The sequence below is a fragment of the Patagioenas fasciata genome, chromosome 30 (assembly GCF_037038585.1).
Source record: "Patagioenas fasciata isolate bPatFas1 chromosome 30, bPatFas1.hap1, whole genome shotgun sequence".
NCBI classification, from domain to species: Eukaryota; Metazoa; Chordata; class Aves; order Columbiformes; family Columbidae; genus Patagioenas; species Patagioenas fasciata.
This window is the reverse complement of record NC_092549.1, coordinates 3,887,516-3,909,165: the sequence shown is the minus strand read 5'-3', so window position 1 is coordinate 3,909,165 and position 21,650 is coordinate 3,887,516. Positions and strand designations below refer to the sequence as shown.

The 21,650-nt window shown below is 69.9% G+C and overlaps 3 protein-coding genes across 5 annotated transcripts; all 3 read right to left on the bottom strand.

The window, feature by feature from the left end:
• Nucleotides 1-1,168: 1,168 nt before the first annotated feature.
• EFNA4 (ephrin A4) lies at nucleotides 1,169-5,371 on the bottom strand. Its single transcript, XM_065857973.2, has 6 exons — nucleotides 5,218-5,371; nucleotides 3,045-3,337; nucleotides 2,080-2,148; nucleotides 1,885-1,944; nucleotides 1,555-1,809; nucleotides 1,169-1,459 (listed from the first exon to the last, which is right to left on the bottom strand). The coding sequence occupies exons 1-5, from the start codon at nucleotides 5,328-5,330 to the stop codon at nucleotides 1,721-1,723; spliced, it is 624 nt and encodes a 207-aa protein (XP_065714045.1). The 5' UTR covers nucleotides 5,331-5,371; the 3' UTR covers nucleotides 1,169-1,459; nucleotides 1,555-1,720.
• Nucleotides 5,372-7,213: 1,842 nt separating this feature from the next.
• On the bottom strand, nucleotides 7,214-15,706 carry ADAM15 (ADAM metallopeptidase domain 15). Of its 3 annotated transcripts, XM_065857958.2 has the most exons (25): nucleotides 15,495-15,706; nucleotides 14,687-14,790; nucleotides 14,034-14,110; nucleotides 13,695-13,773; nucleotides 13,533-13,609; nucleotides 13,277-13,460; nucleotides 13,147-13,206; nucleotides 12,997-13,065; nucleotides 12,728-12,897; nucleotides 12,575-12,659; nucleotides 12,356-12,504; nucleotides 12,101-12,278; nucleotides 11,923-12,015; nucleotides 11,399-11,594; nucleotides 11,220-11,328; nucleotides 11,009-11,150; nucleotides 10,856-10,933; nucleotides 10,663-10,774; nucleotides 10,379-10,517; nucleotides 9,552-9,605; nucleotides 9,211-9,310; nucleotides 8,863-8,931; nucleotides 8,028-8,087; nucleotides 7,817-7,938; nucleotides 7,214-7,356 (listed from the first exon to the last, which is right to left on the bottom strand). In XM_065857958.2, exons 1-25 carry the CDS (start codon nucleotides 15,574-15,576, stop codon nucleotides 7,314-7,316), a joined length of 2,631 nt encoding a protein of 876 aa, XP_065714030.1. In that variant the 5' UTR covers nucleotides 15,577-15,706; the 3' UTR covers nucleotides 7,214-7,313. The 3 variants fall into 3 exon arrangements, with proteins under 3 accessions (XP_065714030.1, XP_071656531.1, XP_071656530.1); XM_071800430.1 differs by lacking the exon at nucleotides 8,028-8,087; XM_071800429.1 differs by lacking the exon at nucleotides 9,552-9,605.
• A 1,164-nt stretch (nucleotides 15,707-16,870) lies between these two features.
• On the bottom strand, nucleotides 16,871-21,649 carry DCST1 (DC-STAMP domain containing 1). The gene is made up of 16 exons (XM_065857938.2): nucleotides 21,532-21,649; nucleotides 21,321-21,446; nucleotides 21,168-21,242; nucleotides 20,941-21,069; nucleotides 20,713-20,852; nucleotides 19,452-19,629; nucleotides 19,230-19,373; nucleotides 18,648-18,769; nucleotides 18,419-18,576; nucleotides 18,216-18,315; nucleotides 18,024-18,119; nucleotides 17,827-17,953; nucleotides 17,621-17,737; nucleotides 17,404-17,546; nucleotides 17,209-17,322; nucleotides 16,871-17,122 (listed from the first exon to the last, which is right to left on the bottom strand). The coding sequence occupies exons 1-16, from the start codon at nucleotides 21,647-21,649 to the stop codon at nucleotides 16,871-16,873; spliced, it is 2,139 nt and encodes a 712-aa protein (XP_065714010.1).
• Between the last annotated feature and the right edge of the window lies 1 nt (nucleotide 21,650).

Sequence of the window (21,650 nt, the reverse complement as noted above, 5' to 3'; positions counted from 1 at the left end):
ACACCCGCGGAACCGAGGGGACAGGAGCCTCGAGCGTCCCTCCCGCCGGCGCCGTGGCCGCGGCCTCGCTGTGACACCAGGCACCGCGGTGACACGGTGACAAAGGGTGACACCGCAACCGCGGCCACCGCGCTAACGGGGTACGGACAGACGGACGGAGGAGCAGCACCCCAAGGTGGGGTGGGACCAGGGTGCCCAGGCGGGGGGTGTGGGTGAGCAACCCCCCCAACCCTGTCACCCTGTCCCTGTCCCTTATCGGGCTCCGGGTCCCGCTGCCGGGCGCTAATTGCCAGCAGCTCGTCTGTAATTAAAGCTCTCCCTGTGACATGAGCTGATGTCTCAATAGCAAAACGCTGCAATTAAAGCAACCCCCAAAATAAAAGGTCATGGCGAGAGGAGCAGGGACCCCAAAGAGTGTGTCCTGTACCCCAGAAAGGATGGGGACCCCGGGCAGGAGGGGACATGGGGACAGCAGGGAGGTGGCCATGGGCAGGAGGGGACCATGGTGACATGGGCATGGGCAGGAGGGGGCAATGGGGATGTGGGGACAGCAGGGAGGTGGCCATGGGCAGGAGGGGACCATGGTGACATGGGCATGAGCAGGAGGGGGCAATGGGGATGTGGGGACAGCAGGGAGGTGGCCATGGGCAGGAGGGGACCATGGTGACATGGGCACAGGCAGGAGGTGCAATGGGGACGTGGGGACAGCAGGGAGGTGGCCATGGGCAGGAGGGGTCCATGGTGGCACGGGCAGGAGGTGCAATGGGGACGTGGGGACAGTAGGGAGGTGGCCATGGGCAGGAGGGGGTCATGGTGACACTGGCATGGGCAGGAGGAGACAATGGGGACGTGGATATCGGCAGGAGGGGACCAGGGGCAGGAGAGGCCCATGGTGACGCGGGCATGGGCAGGAGGGGACGATGGGGACGTGGATACAGGCAGGAGGGGACCAGGGGCAGGAGGGGGCCATGGCGACGCGGGCATGGGCAGGAGGGGGCCATGGGGACGTGGGGACAGCAGGGAGGTGACCATGGGTAGGAAGGGGCCATGGTGACACGGGCACGGGCAGGAGGGGACAATGGGGATGTGGATACGGGCAGGAGGGGACCAGGGGCAGGAGGGGACAGCGAGGCCAGGGCCGGGGCCGCAGAGCGCGAGGGCGCAGCGATCTTGCAAACAACTGTATTTTGCTCGGCTCAGTCACTACCAGGGGTTAAAACCAAACCGTAGGGGCCGGTGACGGCGGGGAGGGGGACGCGTCTTCCCAGAAGACAGATCCATGTGTCCTCGCCGGAGGACAAGGCAGCGCGGGGGTGCCCGGGGGAGCTGCCGCCCCCTCCAAGGTCTGGGGGTCCCCGGTCCCCCGGGTTGGGGTCCATCGGGGAAGGCACGAGATGAGGTGACGGCCCCGGGGCAGCGCAGGCGCCCGCTGGGGTGCGGCGATGCCAGCGGGAGGTCCCTGGGAGGGAGGGAGGGAGGGAGGGAGGGAGGGGAGAACCCGGTCAGGGGACACCGTGACAAGGGGCACCCAGCGCCCCCGTGTCCCCCGCTCACCTTCCAGCCCGGAGCTCCTGGCCCCGGTTCGACTCGGTGGGTCCGGCGGGCGAGTCGCGCCCCGGGGCTGCCTCGCGGGCTCGGGAAGGGACGGCGGTGGCAGAAGAGCCTGGAACCGGGCGCTGGGGCGGGGGAGCCCGTCCCCGCGCCGCGGGCAGCGCCGGGGTCAGATCCGGAGCAGGGCGAGGAGGGGCAGCGCCAGGCACGGCACACGGGGCCGCAGCGTGGCCGTGACCCCCCGGGCGGGCGCCGCGTCTGCCGGGGCGGGAGCAGAGATCAGGGCAAGCCGGTGCCAACCCCCCCAGCCCCCAGTCCCCCCGCCGTACTCACCCTCCGGCCCCCCACGCCCATGGGGCTGCGAATTGGGAACCTCCGTCACCGGCTCGAGCGCTGAAACAAACCCGGTGGTGTCAGTGAGCGGCTCCCCAGGGGGACACGGTGTCCCCCCCGGGACCCCAGTGCAAACCAGTAGCCCCAGGGGGGAGCGGGCTGGCCGCTGCAGTTTCGGGGTGCAGCCGGACTCACTGGTGCCTCTGCAGCAGACGGACACGCGCAGCTTCAGGCAGCGCCCGGCGCTCTCGGGGCTGGGGACAGCTGGGCAGAGGGGACACATCAGCGCGTCCCCCCCACTCGGGACGGGACCCCCTGACAGCCCGTGGGGCCAGAGCCAGGCCTGGGGCGCCCCCTGCCGGCGGACGGCGGGACCGGCACCCCCGCCCCGAGGCACCCAGACCCACCCGTGCACCCCAACCCTGGATGCATCCGGACCCCTGGTGCACCCCAAATCCCCCATGCACCCCAACCTTGGTTGCATCCAGACCACTGGTGCGCCCCAATCCCCCATGCACCCAAACCCTCAATTGCATCCAGAACACCCACTCTATGCACCCCAAACTTGGTTGCATCCAGATCCCTGGTGCACCCCAAATCCCCCATGCACCCCAACCTTGATTGCATCCAGAATACACCCTGTTCACCCCAAACCCCCTTGCATCCAGATCCCTGGTGCACCCCAACACCCCTGTGCACCCCAACCCTGGTTGCATCCAGAACACCCACCCCGTGCACCCCAACCTTGGTTGCATCCGGAACACCCACCCCATGCACCCCAACCTCGGTTGCATCCAGAATCCACCCTGTTCAGCCCAAAGCTGCTTGCACCCCAGCCCTGGTTGCATCCAGACCCCTGGTGCACCCCAACACCCCTGTGCACCCCAACACCCCTGTGCACCCCAACCCTTGTTGCATCCAGACCTCCGGTGCACCCCAACCCTCTTTGCATCCAGAATCCTCCCTGTTCATCCCAAACCCACTTGCACCCCAACCCTTGGCTGCATCTTGATCTCCCCCTTGTTCACCCCAACCCTTGTTGCATCCAGACCCTCACTGCACCCCAAACCCCATCCCACCCACCCCCCTGGATGCAGCCGAACCCCAGTGGGACCCCCCAGCCCCACCCCACCCCGGTGTGTGTGTCGGGGGACACTCACAGATGTAATAATAGGTCTCCCCTGGCTGGAACTCGAAGCCGAGCGAGAAGGGGGTGAAGCGCTGGATCTTCTCGGAGAAGCGGACGGGCCCGAAGGGCGCGTGGGGCCGGTTGCACTCCCAGCGCTTGAAGGCGCCGGGGGTCTCGTAGCAGCCGCGATAACCCTCCCGGTCCACCATGAAGAGCGTGAAGGTCTCCGCGCGGCCAGCGGGCACGGCCGCCTCGTAGTGCGGGCAGTAGATGTCCAGGTAGTCATTGATGGCCACCTGGATGGCGTAGTCGTCCCGTAGGAACCTGTCAGGTGCGGTAAACCGGGGGTCCTGATGTCCCCAAGGTGAGGGACGCCTCGTTGCCCCCTGCCCTGAAACGGCTCCCGGCCGCTCGGCACAACCAGGCATGGGCTCGGATTAGCCGCAGGCCACTGGAGCTGAATGGGCTCGGCCGCTGTGGCCGGGGGCACAAAGCCCCTCGCCCCGGCGCCGATCGCCCCACGCGACGCCTCCTGCTCGGCGCGGTGCTGGTGGGGGCGGCTGGTTGGGGTTTGGGGTGTGGGACAGCGTGAGCCCACGCTTGTGCAAACGGTGTGCGCGGCCACGCCGGGGAACAGGCGCACACACATGTGCAAACGCACACATGTGCAAACGCACACGTATGTGCACACGTGGTCCTGTTTGGCTGGGACAGGTGATGGAGCAAGGGCCGCTCTCCCCCTTCCCAGTGTCCATCCCAACCGGATCCCGGCACACACAGCAGCGCGGCGGCCTCGCCGGCAGCACCGCGGCACCATGGGGCTGCCGAGCTGGCAGGGTCACCCCATCCCAGTGGGGCGGGGGGTGCTGGGGACCCCCAGCCGTCTCCAGCCCCCTCCTCCCGCCCCGGTGCACGCACGGGCAGAGTTCACGGGTTCCTGGCGGCTGCGGCAGAGGCCGGTGCATTAATCACCGGGCCGGCAGCGGTGGCAGCCGGGGAGGCTTGGGCCCCAGCTGGCCCACCGAGGCCGGGGGCTCCGGGAGGCCGGGGCCGGGCGCGGGCTCCGCTGACTCACAGCATCGCGCCGGGTGACGCTGGCCAGGACGAGCCCGGGCACGGCCACGGGCTGCCGGGGGCTACCGGGGCTGACCCTGCCGGGGGCACCCAGCCCCCTTTCCCCGCGCACCCACGGGGGGTGGGTTCCAGCGTCTCCCATCTGTTGGTCCCCACTCCCATAGAGGGGGAGCAAAGCAGCACCGGTGCCCCCGGCCCTGCCCAGTGTTGCAGGATGAGGGCACAAGTCCCTGGGGGGGCGTAACCCCCAGACCCCCAGCACTGCGCCCTGACCCTGCTCCCCAATCCCCCCGAGCTGGAAATGCCTAAAATGGAGGAGCCAGGAGGAGGGATGGGGTCGGACCCCGGTGCCCGGTGATGGCGGAGCCTGCAGGCAGCACCGTGGGCCGGGCAGGGGCCCCCACCAGCGGGGACATCGGCCACGGGACCCGCAGCCCTGGCAGTGCCACCCACCAGCTTGATGGCACCCAGGGGGACCCCAGGCTTGGTGCCCACCAGCCCCCCACCCAAGCTCAGTGTCACCTGAGGATGAGCAAAGCTCGGTGTGACCGAGGTTACCCAAGCTTGGCACCACCAGCTCGGTACCGGTGCCACCGGGGCTGCCCATCGGTTTGGTAACACCCAGAGCTCGGCGTTACCTGGGGGTGCTCAGCGGCTCGGTACCACCTGGGACTCAGAGCCACCAGCAGCACCCGGTGCCACCGGTGATGCCCGGTACCACCTGGAGGTACTTACCGGCTCGGTAAAGCCCAGGGCTCGGTAACGCCCGGGGGTGCCCTGTGCCTCGGTACCACCGGGGGCTCGGTAACACCTGGGGGTGCCCGGTGCCTCAGCACCACCCAGGGCCACTCACCTGCTCGCTGCCGCCTGGGGCTCGGTGCCACCGGGGACGCCCGGTGTGCTCGGTACCACCTGGGGGGGCACTCACCGCCTCGGCACCACCCAGCGCTCGGTACCCACCCTCCCGGTATCACCGCTGCTTCCCGGTAGCTCAGCTCCCGCCACCTCCGCCCCCCAGGAACCCAGGAACCCACCTCCCGCCACCGCGACCCTCCCGGGGCTCGGCGGGGCGCACAAAGGCGGCGGGGCCGGGGCCGGGGCCGGGACCGCGGCGGGGGCGGCGGCGCTACCTGGGGTTGCTGCCGTTCCAGTGGACGCCGTGGCGGAGGCCGCGCACCGGCGGCGGCGGCGCCCAGAGCAGCGGCGCCCAGAGCAGGAGCCCGAGCAGCGGCGCGGGGCGCATGGCTCCGCCGGCGGCGGCGGGGGGCGGCGGGGCCGGGGCCGGGGCGGGGGCCGGCGCGGGGAGGGGGCGGCCCGGCACGGCGGGGCTCGGCACGGCCCGACCCGCCCCGCCAACTTCGGGCCAATCCGCGCCGCTGCCGCCGCCCGGCAACTTCCCCGAGTGCCATTAACCCTTTGCGGGAGGGGGGGGCGGCACCGGACCGCCGCTCGACCGGTGTCCCCGGGATTGGGAGAGGGACCGAGGCGGGAACCCCTCCCGTCCACCCGGTATCGCCGGGACCGAGCCGGGAGCCCCTCCCACCTACCGGGACGGGGATCAAACCGAGACCCCCTCCCACCTACCGGGACCGAACCGGGAACCCCTCCCACCCATCCGGCAGCCCCGGGACCGAGAGCGGGACCGAGCCGAGAATCCCTCCCACCCCCCCGGCATCCCCGGGAGCGGGACCGAGCTGGGAACTCCTCGCACCCACCCGGACCGAACCGGGAATCCCTCCCGCCCATTCGGCATCCCCGGGACGGAGCCGGGAACCCCTCACACCTACCGGGACCGAACCGGGACCCCCTCCCACCTACCGGGACCGAGCTGAGAATCCCTCCCACCCCCCCGGCATCCCCGGGACAGGGACCGAGCCGGGAACCCCTCCCACCCATCGGTACCGGGAGCGGCACCGAGACGGGAACCCTTCCCACCTACCGGGACCGGTAACACCCAGAGCTTGGTGTTACCTGGGGGTGCTCAGCGGCTCGGTACCACCCGGGGCTCAGAGCCACCAGCAGCGCCCGGTGCCGCCGGTGATGCCCGGTACCACCCGGAGTTACTTACCGGCTCGGTAAAGCCCGGGGCTCGGGGAACCGGGAACCCTTCCCACCCACCGGAACCGACCGAGCCGAAAATCCCTCCCACCCCCCCGGCATCCCCGGGACAGGCACCGAGCCGGGAGTCCCTCCCACCCACCGGTACCGGTACCGAGACGGGAACCTCTCCCACCCACCCTGCAACCACCGGGACTGGGACCGAGCCGGGAACGTCTCCTACCCCCCCCCGGCACCCACCGGGACCGGTAGCCCGGGAACAAGCCGGGACCGAGCGGGCACCCGGTCCCCCTCATCCAGCACCCACCAACACCGGCATCCCGGGATCTACCCGGGACTGACCCGGCACCCGGTCTCCCCAACCAGCACCCACCGGAACCGGCACCCCGTGCACCCCGCCCCCGCCTGGGGACCAGCATCCTCAGCACCGTCACCGGGACCTCGGGCACGGACCGGGGACCGGCAGCACCGGGTGCTCCCAGCGCCCACCCCCGCCGCGCCGGGCATCATCCCGGCGGCACCTCAGCAACCACCGGGCGCCGGTACCGGGATCTCAGCAACCACCGGGCATCGGTACCGGGATCTCAGCAACCATCGGGCGCCGGTACCGGGATCTCAGCAACCACCGGGCGCCAGTACCGGCATCTTAGCAACCACCGGGCGCCGGTACCGGCGTCTCAGCAACGACCGGGCGCCGGTACCGGGATCTCAGCAACCACCGGGCGCCGGTACCGGTCCCGGCGAGGCGCGGTGGGACCCGGTGTGTGTGTGTGGGGGGTGTGTGTGTGTGACACCGGGTGGCCCTTGCCCACGCGTGTCCGTGCCCACGGGGTGGCGCCTGCACGTGCCCGCGCCCACGTGGCTCCGCGGGAGACCCCGGCTCCCCCCTCCGCCCCGCCAGGGGGCGGCTGCGCACACACTCCCCACCGGGGGGCGGCGGCGAGCCACTTCCCGCGCGACAGCACCGCCCCTTCCGGTGCGCGCCGCGGGGGCCGCTGGGAGGTGTAGTCCCGCGGCCCGGCCGGTTTTCCCCGCGGTTTCCCGGTTCCGGCGGACGCGGCCACGGAGGCGGCTCCAAGCCCCTTTATTGGCGTCGGTGCGGGGGGGACAAGCGGGCGGCGGGGCTCTTCCCGGCGGCTCCAGCGCTGCGACCGTCGCGGCCCGCGGCTCAGGCCTCCCGCTGGGTACCCGCGGGCGGCGGGGGGGGCGCTCTGGGGAGAGAGGGGGCGGTGAGGGGGGGCACGACATGGGTGGGGGTGATGGGGGGGGCACGACATTGGGGCGATGGGGAGGCCACGGCATAGGGGAAATGGGGGGGTGGGTCATGACATGGGGGTCATGGGGGGGGCACGACATGGGGATAATGGGGGGGTCATGACATGGGGGTGATGTGGGGGGGCACGACATGGGGATAATGGGAGGGTCACGACATGGGGGTGATGGGGGGGGCACGACATGGGGATAATGGGGGGGGTCACGATATGGGGGTGATGGGGGGGCATGATATGGAGGTGATGGGGGGGGGCACGATATGGGGATGATGGGGGGGGCACGATATGGGGACGATGGGGGGACCACAACATGCCCCCCAGCCCATGGCCCCCCCACAGTACCCCCCTTTTCCCCCTGCTCTGCCCCCTTTCTGGGTCCCCCCTCCGCCCCCCAACTCACCTGGCGGGAATGACGGTGACATAGGGGTGACTGGGGGGGGTCTCACTGCAGGGGAGCGAAGGCCCCGGGGGGTCCAAGGGCAGCGGGCGCTGAGGCGGGGGGGGCTTGGCTGGACCTGGGGGCTGTGGGGAGTGGGGGGTGTGAGAACCCCCGCCGGGACCGGGGGAAGGGGGGGCCGTCCTGCCCCACACGCCGGAGCCGCCGCCGTTACCTGAGCGCCGGGCAGCACGGGGTCCGCGGGCAGCGGGCGTGTGGGGGGGGGCGGCCTGTCCTGGGCAGAGAGAGCAGGGACAGTGACACGGCCAGGGGACAGCGACACAGCCAAGGGGACAGCAACACAGCCAGGGGGACAGTGACAGGGCCATGGGGACAGCGACAGAGCCAGGGGGATAGTGACACAGCCAGGGGGACGGTGACACAGCCAGGGGGATGGCGACACAGCCATGGGGAGAGTGACAGAGCCATGGGGAGAGTGACACAGCCAGGGGACAGTGACAGAGCCAAGGGGACAGCAACACAGCCAGGGGGACAGCGACAGAGCCAGGGGGACAGCGACACAGCCATGGGGAGAGTGACAGAGCCATGGGGACAGTGACAGAGCCACGGGGACAGCGACATAGCCATGGGGATAGTGACAGAGCCACAGGGACAGGGACAGAGCCATGGGGATGGGGACATGGCCAGGGGGACATGGCCGTGGAGACGGTGACACAGCCATGGTGATGGAGACACAGCCACGGGGACAGCGATAGCCATGGGGATGGTGACACAGCCATGAAGATGGTGACACAGCCATGGGGACAGCAACACAGTGACACAACCACGGGGATGGAGATAGAGCCATGGGGACAGTGACACAGCCACGGGGATGGAGATAGAGCCACAGGGACAGTGACGCAGCCCTGGGGACAGCAACAGAGCTCGGGGACGAGCCTGTTGCTGGGGAGGAGGGTTTTTGGGGGGGCAGAGGGTCCCCAGGAGCGGGTGCACAGCCGGGCATGCAGGGACCTGCCGCCCGGGGACCCCCACCCCGGCGCGGGCGTTACCTTGGGCGGAGGGTCCGGCGGGAGGGGCCGGGACGGCGGGTCGGGCCGCGCCGAGCCGCGAGCAGCCGGCTGCGGAGAGACGGAGAGCGGCCGGCGCCGTGCAAGCCGTGCAGCATGCGGAGACCCCCCTCCCGCCGCCAAGCGCAGACCCCCCCGCACCGACCCCGGTTGGCACCGAGCCGTGCCAGGCTGCTCCCGTCGCGGGGTGGCACCGAGTCAACCCGCTTGGCACCGCGGGATGCTGAGCTGGTACCCGGGGGTGTCTCCCAGGCAACAACCAGCCCCGGTACCCACGGCAACCGCATCCCGTTACCGCGGCGACGGCATCGCCCGCCGTCTGCGCCTCACCTTGCTGCCGTGCATGTCCTGCAGCTCCGTGGCCCGGTGCCACCGCGGGGGCCGGGGGCGCGCGGGGGGGCTGCCCGAGCGGGGCTGCGGCTGCGAGATCCTGCGGGACAGAGAAGGGCAGGATGGGGACCCCCGCGCCGCGACCGGCGACACCGACACCAGCACAAGCCCAAGGAAAAACACCACCAATAAAGAACGAACCCCTCGGCACCGGCGGATGCGACACCCCCGGGGGGCGCTGCCGGGGGAGGGCGGCAGCAGCGGGGGGGGCGTTGCGAAGCAGGACGGCTCGGGGACAGCGTGGGGACAGCCCCGCGCCCGGGTGGCCGCAGTGACGTTACCCGCTCCGGCCGGCTGGGGCTTCTGGACCCAGGAATCGCACCCGGGTCTCAGCGCTGTGGGGAGAAGAGTTGGGGGCTCAGCACGGCGGGGGGGGAACCGCGGGGACGGGAAGGGAGGGAGCGCGGTGACACGGGAGGGAGCGCGGTGACGCCAAAGGAGGAATCGTGATGATGCCAAAGGAGGAATCGCGGTGGCGCCGAAGGAGAAATCACAGGAGGAACCGCGGGGACGGGAAAGGAGGAATCGCGGTGACGTGGGAGGAATCGCGGTGACGCCAAAGGAGGGATCACAATGATACAACAGGAGGAATCGCGGTGACGCCAAAGGAGGGATCACAATGATACAACAGGAGGAATCGCGGTGATGCCAAAGGAGGGATCACGGTGACACCAAAGGAGGGATCACAACAGGAGGAATTGCAGTGACGCCAAAGGAGGGATCACAATGATACAACAGGAGGAATCGCGGTGATGTGAAAGGAGGGATCACAACGACACGACAGGAGGAGTTGTGGTGACACCAAAGGAGGAATCGCGGTGACGTAAAATGACAAATCACAACGATACGACAGGAGGAATCGCGGTGACGCCAAAGGAGGAATCGCGGTGACGCAGAAAGAGGGATCGCAGTGACGTGAGGTGACGATGCACGACGGGTGCCCCGTGCCCTGGGGGCCACAGCCATGCGCAGGGTGACACACGCGTGCTCGGCCGCCACGAGACACAAACGCGTGTGCAAACACACGCACCCACCCCCCCATTCCCCGCCACACGCGTGTGCACACCCGCACGCCAGTGCCCGCCTCCGGTACCCGCGGCTCCGTTACCTGTACTGGCACGACGTCCCCTTGCCCAGCTGGCACAGCCGCTTGTGCCAGCCGGCGCGGCGGGCGCGGCAGAGCCCCAGCGCCAGCGCCAGCGCCAGCAGCGCGCTCAGCAGCAGGGCGGTGGGCAGGGCGCTCCCCCCTGCGGACAGCGGCACGTCAGCCCCCCCGCCGTCAGCGCCCCGCTCTCCCCCCGCAACCGCCGCCGCGCCCCACGCCGGCTCCGGAGCACAAAGCCCCATTCTGTGCGCGGCAGCGGCGGCAGCACCGGTTGCCGCCGGCCTCACCTCGCTGCGGGGTGGGGGGGCCGCTGTCCTCGCTGCCCCCCGCGCCGGGGCTCTCGCAGGTTGGGGGGGCCCAGCCGCGGTCACAGTGGCAGTGCCCGTGGTTGTTGCACACCTTGGGAGGGGGAGACACCAAATCTCAGCCCCCTCGCAGGTCCCACGTCTAGCACCCCCCGCAAAGCCCCGCGGCGCTCACCCCGTGCCCGTGGCACTTGCTGTGGCACTGCTGGTCGCCCAGCGCCGCGACGTCCTGGCACCGGTGCTGGAGACACACCTGGCAGGGGAGGGGGGGTCAGGACCGGGTGGGCCCCCTCGTCCCCATCCCCATCCCCACGGTGTCGGCGCTCACCTTGCCGGGCCCGCAGGCTGTGCCGGGCAGCACCATGGCCGCGTCGCTCACGTCCTCGTCCCTGGGCAGGAGGGTCCCCCGGCAGGACGCGTCCCCGGTGGCGCCGGCACGCCGGCACTGCAGCATCCCGCAGCCGGCATCGCTGCGGGGACACAGCGTGGTGAGGGGGGGACAGCGAATCGGGGACAGCAATGGGGGGGCCGGCACTCACCGCGGGGCGCAGGCGACGTAGGAGCCATTGGGGAGCTGCCCGCAGTGCCCACGTCCGTCCCCGCGTGCGTTCAGCGTGACCATGCAGGATTCGGCAACGGGCCCGGCGCCTGCGGTGAAGGGGGAGCGAACATCAGCACCCCAACCCAACCGCTGCGCCCCATCCCGGTGCCGCGGTACCTGTGCCCAGCAGCTGCTGGCACTGTCCCTCGTAGGTGGCGCAGGCTCCGCCGTGGCAGAGCGCGGTGCCGCCGGCGCAGGGCTGCCCGTCCTGCAGGAAGGCGTCGGGGGGGCAGTGCGGTGACGCCCCGTCGCAGAACTCGGGCAGGTCACACTCGCCCAGGGGCTCCCGGCACGGATGGCCGGCGCCGCGCAGCTGTGGGGGACACAGTGGGGTGAGAGGGACCCCCCAGAAACCCCCTGGGGTTGGTCTTGGATGGGAGGAAATGGCTGCAAGTTGCACCGGGGAGGGTTGAGGGGGGGAAATTTGGGGTGATTTCTCCCCAAAGGGCTGTGGGTGCTGGAACAGCTGCCCAGGGCAGTGCTGGAGTCACCACCCTGGAGGGGTTGGATACACAGAGATGAGGTTCTCAGGGACACAGGTGGGTTAATGGTTGGATTTGGTGACCTCGAGGGTCCTTTCAGACCCAAATGATGCTGCGATTTCCCGAAGGGTCGGGGTCCCACCGCCCGTCCCCCCGCACCCGGCAGTCCTGGCAGCACGCGTCCCCCGCCGCGCACTCGGCCCCCGGCATCAGCTGGCAGCTGGTGCTGTTGCAGCAGGGATCGGCGCACTCCTGCGGGCAGAGGGGACGCCGGTGTCACCGGTGCCAGCCACAGGTGGCTGCGGGGCGACCCCAACCCGCCCAGAGACCCCCGTACCAAGCTGAGCCCGCAGTCGCAGCCCTCGCCCGGCTCCAAGAAGCCGTTGCCGCAGAGGGGCTCGCTGGCCGCGGGCCGCGGCGCGGGGACGTTGGACAGGCACCAGCCGTGGCCCTGCCGCAGGCTGCGCTCCAGGTCCTGCCGGCTGCAGTTGCTGAAGCTCAGACCGGGTGTCAACCTGCGGAGCGGATCGGGGCCGGTGAGGCGGGGAGGGGGCTCCTCCCGGCCCCCCCGCGGCCCGCCCGCCGCGCTCACCCCGTGGGTGCCGCCATGATGCAGCCGCGGTCCTGCCGGAGGTCGCCGCAGTGGCAGGAGCGCCCGGCGCCGTCGTGGCGCAGCCCCAGGTTGTGCCCCAGCTGATGCGCCACGGTGGAGGCGACGACGAGGACGCTGACCGAGTGGTCCTGCGGGACGGGGTGGGGGGGTCAGGGCGGGCGGGGGGGGGCGCGGGGAGAGGGGACAGGGGGTACTGACCGTGCTGACCCCCCCGGAGCGCGCGGGGGAGCACATGGAGCTCTGCGCCGACATCCCCACCGAGACGTCCTCGAAGTGGACGCCCCTGGGGACACAACGCAGGGGTCGGGGGGGGTCCCCGTGCGCTGTGTCCCCAGCCCGTCCCCCACTCACGTGAGCAGCTGCGCGTTGTCGTGGGGCAGGCGCGGGAGCAGCTCCTCGCGGCGCCAGCGCAGGAACCGCTCCAGCGTCGCCCGGGCGCTGCCGCCCACCGCGAAGCGGTCGCCGTCGCTCCAAACCTCCACCGCCAGCAGGGCCACCCGCACCCCCAGCGGCTGGAAGAACTGGGGGGCACGGGGGGGTCAGAGACCCCCGGCACCACCGGCGCGGCGGAGCCGAGCACCCGATTGGCGCGGATGGCGCCCGGCGCGTCGCGGACTCACCGCGTCCACCTGGTTGGCGATCTCCAGGGTGCGGGTGTGGATGCGCTGCAGGTTGGGGGAATTCTGGAACTGGGGGTGCAGGGAGGCGGTCAGGGGGGTGCTGAGGGAACCAAGCAGCCCCCGTGCCGGGGGGGTCCGCGCGGCACTCACCGCGGCGTGGTCAACCACCATCACCAGCTCCACGAAGCGCTGCTCTGCCGCCCGCTTGGCCTGGGGGGCCAAAGGGGTCAGGATGTGGGTGAGGGACCCCCCAGTGGGGCAGCACCCATGGGTGACTTACTCTGTGCAACCGGGGGGGCTCCGTCTCCTCCGCATCCACCTGGGGGGGGTCCGGGGCCCCCTGCCCGCAGGCCCGCGGTGCCAGCCAGGCTTCCCGCAGCCGGTAGGCGACGTGGCGCCCCGGGGAGCCGCCGGCGTCCGGCTCCAGCCCGTAGCTCCTGGTGGCCGCCAGCCGGAGGTGGCCGCTGGGGAGGGGACAGGAGGGGTCAGCGGTGCGGTGGCAGCGGGTCGGGGACCCCCGGGGCGGGGGGGCTCACCTGAGCCCGGCGCAGGCGCAGAGGTTGGCCCAGGAGCCGGGGAAGCCGCGCGCCGTCCCTCGGTAGCAGCAACGTTCCTGCGGCGGGGAGGGGGCTCAGGGGGCGGCGTTGTGCTGGGTCCCCCCCTGGGGACACCGCGGGGACACCGCGCGTGGCTCCTACCTGCTCGCTGGCCTCCTGCGCCGCCCGCGTGCCGTTGGGCAGGTAGTAGAGCAGCACCCCGGCGCCCAGCACCGGATCACTGCCAGGGACAAGTGTCACCACTCATAGCAGGGACCCCCACCACAGGGACCCCCATGCTGAGCCACCACTGATGACAATGGGGACACTGGGACCTCCAACCCTCATACCCCAAATGGACACGCGGTCCCCTATGTGTACAACAGATGGAAACGGAGCCTGTGGGACCCCCACCCTGCCCTCACCACTCATGGAGATGGGACCCCCGCCCCCCCCATCCCACTCCCACCCCCGTTCTGCCCCAGCCAGGCACCAGCTCACCAGTTCTGCTCCAGCTCCAGCACCAGCCGCGTCCCCTCCAGCTCCAGCAGGACCCGCAGCCGGGCAGGGAACCCCCCCTGGTGCAGGCAGCGGTTACAGCGGGACCCCCCCATCCCAAGGAGCCAACCTGCGGCTCCCTCCGCCACTCCGTGACCGCAGCGCGGTGTCACCGCGGGGGTGGCCGGGGGACCCGGCGTGCGCCCGGGGGGAGGGAGGGGGCGGAAGGGATCCCCTGCCCGTCCCGGCCCCCACCCTCCCGCCCCGCAGGAAGCGTCGCCTCCCTCCCGGGCTCATTGTGCCGGGGAAGGGGCTCCAACAGAGCCGGACCCCCCCGCGGTGCTTCCTGCCCGGTGCCGTGCGGCGGAAACGCCGGAGCGACTCCCAACAGCTCCGGCGCGGGCTGGGCCCTTCCGCCCCCGCCGGGACGGGTGCCGGGCGCAGGGTGGGTGCCCCCACCCAGCAAGGTCCCCCCCGCATCACGAGAGGAGGGGACGGGGGGTTTGCTGGGGATCCCCCTCCCCACAGCCCAGAGGGTGCTCGGAGACCCACACCCAGGGGACTGCCAAGGGGACACGGGGAGGTGGCGGAGTGCGGGGAGGGCCCACCCCACTGTCACACCCCCCCCCATGACACGGGTGCCGCGGGGGGCTCACCTGGGTCGCCTCCGCCAAGCTGAGTGTGCGATTGTCCCGCAGGACCCGCGGGGTGACGCGCCACGAGTGTCGCGGTTCTGCGTGGCGCTGCCACGAGCTGTCACCTGCGCAGGGCACAGGGCCGCCGGGTCCGGTCACCCCGTGTCCCCCACCCCAGGGGTTTGGGGGGGGGCGGGGGCAGGAACGGGGACTCCCACACTGTCCCCTGGGTGAGCCCCGAGCATCCCCAGCCCGGCAGCACCCAGGGTGCCGCCTCCCCGCAGAGCCTGGGGGGACACCTGGAGGTGACAGTGGGACGGGGAGGGGCATGGAGCGCACACCCCCCCCTCGGGATGGGCCCCCCCTGCCAAACCTTGCGTCAGCCCCAGCCGCCCAGTACAACCAGCTCGGGGACTGGGAAGGGCTGGGACGCCCGGCCAGGCTGACTCAGTGTCCACCCCCCGCAGACCCCCCTTTCCTCCTGGCTCTCCAGGGACCCCCCCACCCTCCGGAGGCTGCGGGGATCCCCCCGACCAGACCCCGCTCCCCACCAGCCCGGGGAGCGCCGGTCACCACGGCCGGACCAAAGCGCGGTCCCGGGGGCACCGAGCATCCCGGGGGACACCGAGCATCCCGGGGGACACCGAGCATCCCGGGGGACACCGAGCATCCCGGGGGGGAACCGAGCATCCCGGAGGGCTGCGATCCCCGGTCCGACCCTTCCCGGTCCCCGAGGTCCCCGCGCGATGTCCCGGGGGGGACTGGGAGAGACGCCCCCACTGCGGGACACGAAGCGACGGTCCCCCCGGGAACCCGCATCCCCACTCACCTGCGCCGCTCCCGTTGGCCCCGGTACCGGCGGCGAGGAGGAGGAGGAAGAGGAGGAAGAGGAGCAGCCGCAGCGTCCGCATCTCCCTCCCGCAGCCCGAGCGGGGCTCGGCGGCCCCGGGCAGGCGGCTCCCGAGCAGACCCGGCGCGGCCGCCCCCGCCGCCGCTCCCGCCACGCATGGCACCGGCACCGCCACCGGCCCCGCCACCGCCGCCCGGCCCGGCCCGGCCCGGGAGGAGGAACTTCCTGCTCGGCCCCCGCCCGGCTCCGCCCGCCGCTCCGGTACCGCCCAGCCCGGCCGGGGCGGGGGGGCTCGGAGGCTCCGGGGCTCCGCGCAGCGGCGGCTCCGGGTGTGGGAGCCCGGGGCGGGGACACCGAGAGGCCGGCGCGGGGGGGCTGGGCGGGACCGCCCGCCGCTCCGTCCCGTGCTCCAGGGCCACCTGCCTGCGTTAGCCCGGGCAGTGGAGACCCCCCCGGCATCACCGCATGCACTGACACCCCCACCTTCGTCAGGTTTGGCACCGGAGACCCCCACCTTCATTACACTGTGCAGCGGAGACCCCACTTCCCCACCCCATACATCAGAGACCCCCCATTCCCCATCCCATACATCAGAGAGCCCCCATTCACCACCCCATACACCACAGACCCCCCATTCCCCATCCCATACATCACAGACCCCCCTTCCCCATCCCACACATCAGAGACCCCCATTCCCCACCCCATACATCACAGACCCCCGCTTCCCCATTCTGTACATCAGAGACCCCCCATTCCCCACCCAATACATCACAGGCCCCCCCATTCCCCACCACATACATCAGAGACCCCCCTTCCCCATCCCGCACACCAGAGACCCCCATTCCCCACCCCATACACCACAGACCCCCCATTCCCCATCCCATATATCACAGACCCCCCTTCCCCATCCCGCACACCAGAGACCCCCATTCCCCACCCCATACATCACAGACCCCCGCTTCCCCATTCTGTACATCAGAGACCCCCCATTCCCCACCCAATACATCACAGGCCCCCCCATTCCCCACCGCATACATCAGAGACCCCCCTTCCCCATCCCGCACACCAGAGACCCCCATTCCCCACCCCATACATCACAGACCCCCCATTCCACCCCCTATACATCACAGACCACTCTTCCCCATCCTGCACACCAGAGACCCCCATTCCCCACCCCATACACCACAGACCCCCCTTCCCCATCCCATACATCACAGACCCCCCTTCCCCATCCCGCACACCAGAGACCCCCATTCCCCACCCCGTGCACCAGAGGCCCCCACAGCTCAGCACACCCCACAGACCCCACTTCACGCTGCGGGGGGGTCACAACCTTTATTGCTTTGGGGGGTCCCTCAGTCAGCGTACCCCACATCCTCCTCCTCCTCGCTGCTCCCCGCGGCCAGGCCGGGCTCCCTGGGGGAGCAGAGCAGGCAGGCCCTCCCCACCTGCCTCCAGCAGAGCCGGCAGTACCGGGCGCCGCAGCCCGGCGCGGGGCAGAACCGGTCCCGGTGCGTCTCGGGCGCCTCGCACACCGTGCACCTCCCGCGCACCCAGCGCCGCAGGAACGGCCAGCGCTGGCTGCACCACAGCAGCACCGCCATCCCCTGCGGTGCGACTGGGGCTGAGCGGCTGAACAGACGGGGGGCACGGCAAACCCCCCCTTGTCCCGCCACCCCGTGTCCCCGCTCACCAGCCCCGGGTGCTTCCGTGCCCGCCGGGCGACGCGTTTCTGCTGCCGGTGGACAAACCCCTCCTGTTGGTGCAGCATCTTGTTGTAGAGGAAAAGCACGCGGCTCTTCTCCCGCTGCGGTGACAAAGAGCGTGAGGGGTGGCAAAGGGGGGCAGCACCCCAAAAACCATCCCCCCCCCTCCCCTGGGTGCTCACCTTGGGGAAGAAGAAGGCGGCGATGACCCGGCGCAGGCGGTACATGTAGACCTGCGCCAGGCAGAGCAGCGCCAGCACGGCCAGGGGCACGCAGGTCCTCACGTAATCCTCGCTCTTCATGCCCCGCGGCTGCGGCAGGCAGCCTGGGGACATGGGGTGGCGTTGAGTGGCCGAGCCACGGAGCCATGGGGGGGTCCCGTCCCCTGGGGGGGCTCACCGAGGTTGGACGTCTCCAGGTGGGTGTCGGAGGAGGTGTTGAGGGCTCCGATGGTGCTGCGCAGGAGCTGGGCCATCAGGGACGTGCCCGTGACGTGCACGGCCAAGTGGTGGCTGCCTGTGGGGTGGGAGGACGTTGCGGGGGGGCTGTGGGGATGGGGAGGGGGGTGTGGGGCGGGGGGGACACCTCGAGGGGTGGGGGCTCACTGTGGAAGGAGTACTGCACGTAGGAGTGCTGCTGGATGATGCTGAGCATGGTGAAGAGCGTGTGGTCCAGCCCGCAGGCGAGGATGAGCAGGAGCAGCGGCGGGATGCACTCCAGCAGCTCCACCACCTGCGGGGAGCGGGGTTTGCCGCAACCTGCGCCCCCCCCCAAGCCACAGCTCCCCCCGCCAGCCCCTCACCATGCTCTGCAGCTCCAGCGGCTGGATGGCCAAGCGACGCGGGAAGACGACGGCCGGGAGCTCCGCTTGGCGCAGGGGCAGCAGCGTCCGCTTGTGCTGGGCGTTGGGGGAGCAGAGCGGCTCAGCGCAGCCCCCAGGACACCCCCAAAATGGGGGGACGACCACACTTCACCCCTTGTCCCCCCACCTCACCTGCTTCTTGCGGCGGGCGTCGATTTGGCGGAAGTAGGTGGTGATGTACACGTTGTCGTAGCAGATGTCCTGGCAGTACTTTTTGGTGTAGTTAAAAGCCCTGGCAAGCAGTGGAGACCCAAGACCCCCCTCTTTGTCTTTGTGCTGCCCACCCGTGGGTGCTCTGCAACCCGCACCCCCACCCGCACCCCCGGGGGGCTCACGAGACGAAGACGAGGAGGAAGGTGAAGGAGAGGAGGAAGCGGAACAAGGAGACGGCCTGGACGAAGTGGGAGCCGTGCTGCCGCAGCTGCGCGTTCACCTCCTCCACCAGCTCCTGCGCCGACACGTTGACTCCCTGCAGCATCTCGCGCTGCTCCTCCTGCGGCGGGGGGGACACGTGGGGCCGGGCAGGATCCGGCCCCCACCTGGGTAGGGGTGCCGAGCACCCACCTGCACGACCACGTAGGCGCTGAACTCCTGGCTGATGTTGCCGACGGTGTCGTTCACCATGTCGTACATCTGCCCGAAGTTGCCCTCCACGGGGATCTTGTTCTGGCACCACAGGTCAGCGACTGCGGGGACAGAGCGGGGACGGTGCCACCAGAGCTGGGGTGGTGCCACCAGAGCCAGGACGGTGCCACCAGAGCCACCCGGGCATCGCCCTGGCACAGGCTGCGGTTGCCATTGCAGGGGCTGTAAGGGACAGACAGAGCCACCCCACCAAAAGGGAACTGGGGGGTACATCCCACCCTGGCACAGGCTGCGGTTGCCATCACGGGGGCTGTAAGGGACAGACAGAGCCACCCCACCAAAGGGGAACTGGGGGGTACACCCCACCCTGGCACAGGCTGCGGTTGCCATCGCAGGGGCTGTAAGGGACAGACAGAGCCACCCCACCAAAAGGGAACTGGGGGGTACACCCCACCCTGGCACAGGCTGCGGTTGCCATCACGGGGGCTGTAAGGGACAGACAGAGCCACCCCACCAAAAGGGAATTGGGGGGCACACCCCACCCTTTTGCCAATCACCCACTTTTGACAATGACGCAGAGGAACTTGAACTGCATGGGCAGGCAGAGGATGTGGTTGACGATGGGCACGTACACGGCCGCCATGCACGCCTCGTGCTTCTCGTCGAACCAATCTCGACACCGCTGCACCCCCAGGTTGAGCACGTCTGCGGGGAGCACGGGAGCGCTCAGCACCCCCTTTGCGCACCCCAAACTTGCACCCCACGCTGCTGGGCTCCACTCACAGGTGCAGCGCAGCCTGGTTTTCTTCTCGAACACTTGCTGGGTGCTCTGGTTCGCCGGGGGGGGCGGCTCCCGGCGCTCCCGCAGGTCGAACCCGGCGTCGCTGGCCACCTCGGCGTTCAGCCCCACGAAGGCGCGGGAGATGTTCTGCGTCTCGGCGTTCAGCGTCGTCCCGCTCCGCTGTGGGGGACACGCACTGTTCGACCCCCCGGGGATGGTGACTCCAGCACTGCCCTGGGCAGCTGTTCCAACACCCACAGCCCTTTGGGGAAGGAATCATCCCCAAGACCCCATCTCCAAACTCCATTTGTGATGCTGAGGGTGGGGAGACCCTGGCCCAGGTTGCCCAGAGGGGTGGTGGATGAACCATCCCTGAGAACATCCAGAGTCAGGTTGGATGTGGCTCTGAGCAACCTGGTCTGGTTGGAGGTGTCCCTGGTCTGGTTGGATGTCCCTGATCTGGTTGGATGTCCCTGGTCTATTGGAGATGTCCCTGGTCTGTTTGGATGTCCCTGGTCTGGTTGGATGTCCCTGGTCTGGTGGAGATGTCCCTTGTCTGGTTGGATGTCCCTGATCTGTTGGAGATGTCCCTGGCCTGGTTGGATGTCCCTGGTCTGGTTGGATGTCCCTGATCTGGTGGAGATGTCCCTGGTCTGGTGGAGATGTTCCTGGTCTGTTTGGATGTCCCTGGCCTGGTTGGATGTCCCTGGTCTGGTGGAGATGTCCCTGGCCTGGTTGGATGTCCCTGGTCTGGTTGGAGATGTCCCTGGTCTGTTGGAGATGTCCCTGGTCTGTTGATGTCCCTGGTCTGGTTGGATGTCCCTGGTCTGGTGGAGATGTCCCTGGTCTGGTTGGATGTCCCTGATCTGGTGGAGATGTCCGTGCCCATGACGAGATGCTCTTTGAAGGTCCCTCCCAACCCAAACCCTTCCATGATCACAGAATCACAGTTTTGGTGGGACAAGAGCATCCTGATCATGGAGTCACCCCAAATTTCCACCCTCAACCTCCCCCGGCGCAACTTGCGGCCATTTCCCCAGGTCCCTCAGCCGCTCCCATCACACTTGTGCTCCAGCCCCTTCCCCAGCTCCGTTCCCTTCTCTCAACTCCAGCTCCTCAAGCTCTTTCTTGCCATGAGGTGATCCCAACACACCTGGGGCGGCTGTTTCGAGCCCTGAGTTCCAGGGCCAAAAACCAACCCCAGGATGTGAGGTTTGGCCTCACCGCAGCACAGGGGCCACTTTGCGGCCCCCCCGGGCTCACCGCCATGTTCTCCAGCACCCGGTGCATGGGCGCCGTCGACATCTCCCAGAGCTGGCGGCTGTGGTTGACCTGCAGCTCGGCCACGCAGCTCAGCGAACGCGTCACCTCCTCCAGGTTGTGCCAGGTGTTGGCCACGGGCCCTGTGGCCGGCACGGTTGGCTCAGACCCCCCTCCCCAAAGCCCTTGGGACCCCCTGATGGGGGCGATGGGGACACGGGGGGATCCCACCTGTGTAGATGGCGGCGAGGACGAGGGAGAGGACGTAGACCCGACCCTCCTTGCCCAGGAATTTGGGGGCCATGAGCAGGTTGGCGCAGCGGAAGTGGGGGGACGTTGCCCAACCCAAGGTGGTTATCCCTGTGGGTACCAAGAGCTGTCCCCACGGTCCCACAGAGCCCCCCGCGGGGTCCCCGATGGCGTCTGTCACCCTGGTGCCCCCCCAGCCCCATCCTCACCCATCAGCCCAAAGCAGAGCTGCATTTTGGAACCGTCCGTGAAGTCCAGGGGGACGATGAGGAGCTGGCAGAGCCCTGAAACACCCACAAACGTGCCCTGAGCCCCCGGTGCCACCGTCCCCCCCGCTGTGCCTGGCACCGGGACGCACTCACCGACGCCAAAGAAGATACCGACACCGGTGCCCAGGAGGAGCTTTGTGCCGCGGTACTGGTGCGGCTGGCTCCAGACGAACCGGTTGCACCGGGCGGGCAGCACCCAGAGCAGCACTCGCTTCAGGGCTGAGTTTTGGGGGGGGAACCATCATCCCTGTCCTCTCCCACCACATCCCCGGCTGGGAGCGGACTGGGGAGGGATGGATCTTACTGGTGTTGGGTGGTTTCTGCCCCCTGTGTGCCTCCGTGGCAGCCGAGGGCGTTTGCCTGGGGGCCGCCGACGGCTTCATGGCTCCGCGCTTCATCCCAGCCATGGTGGGATGCTCCATG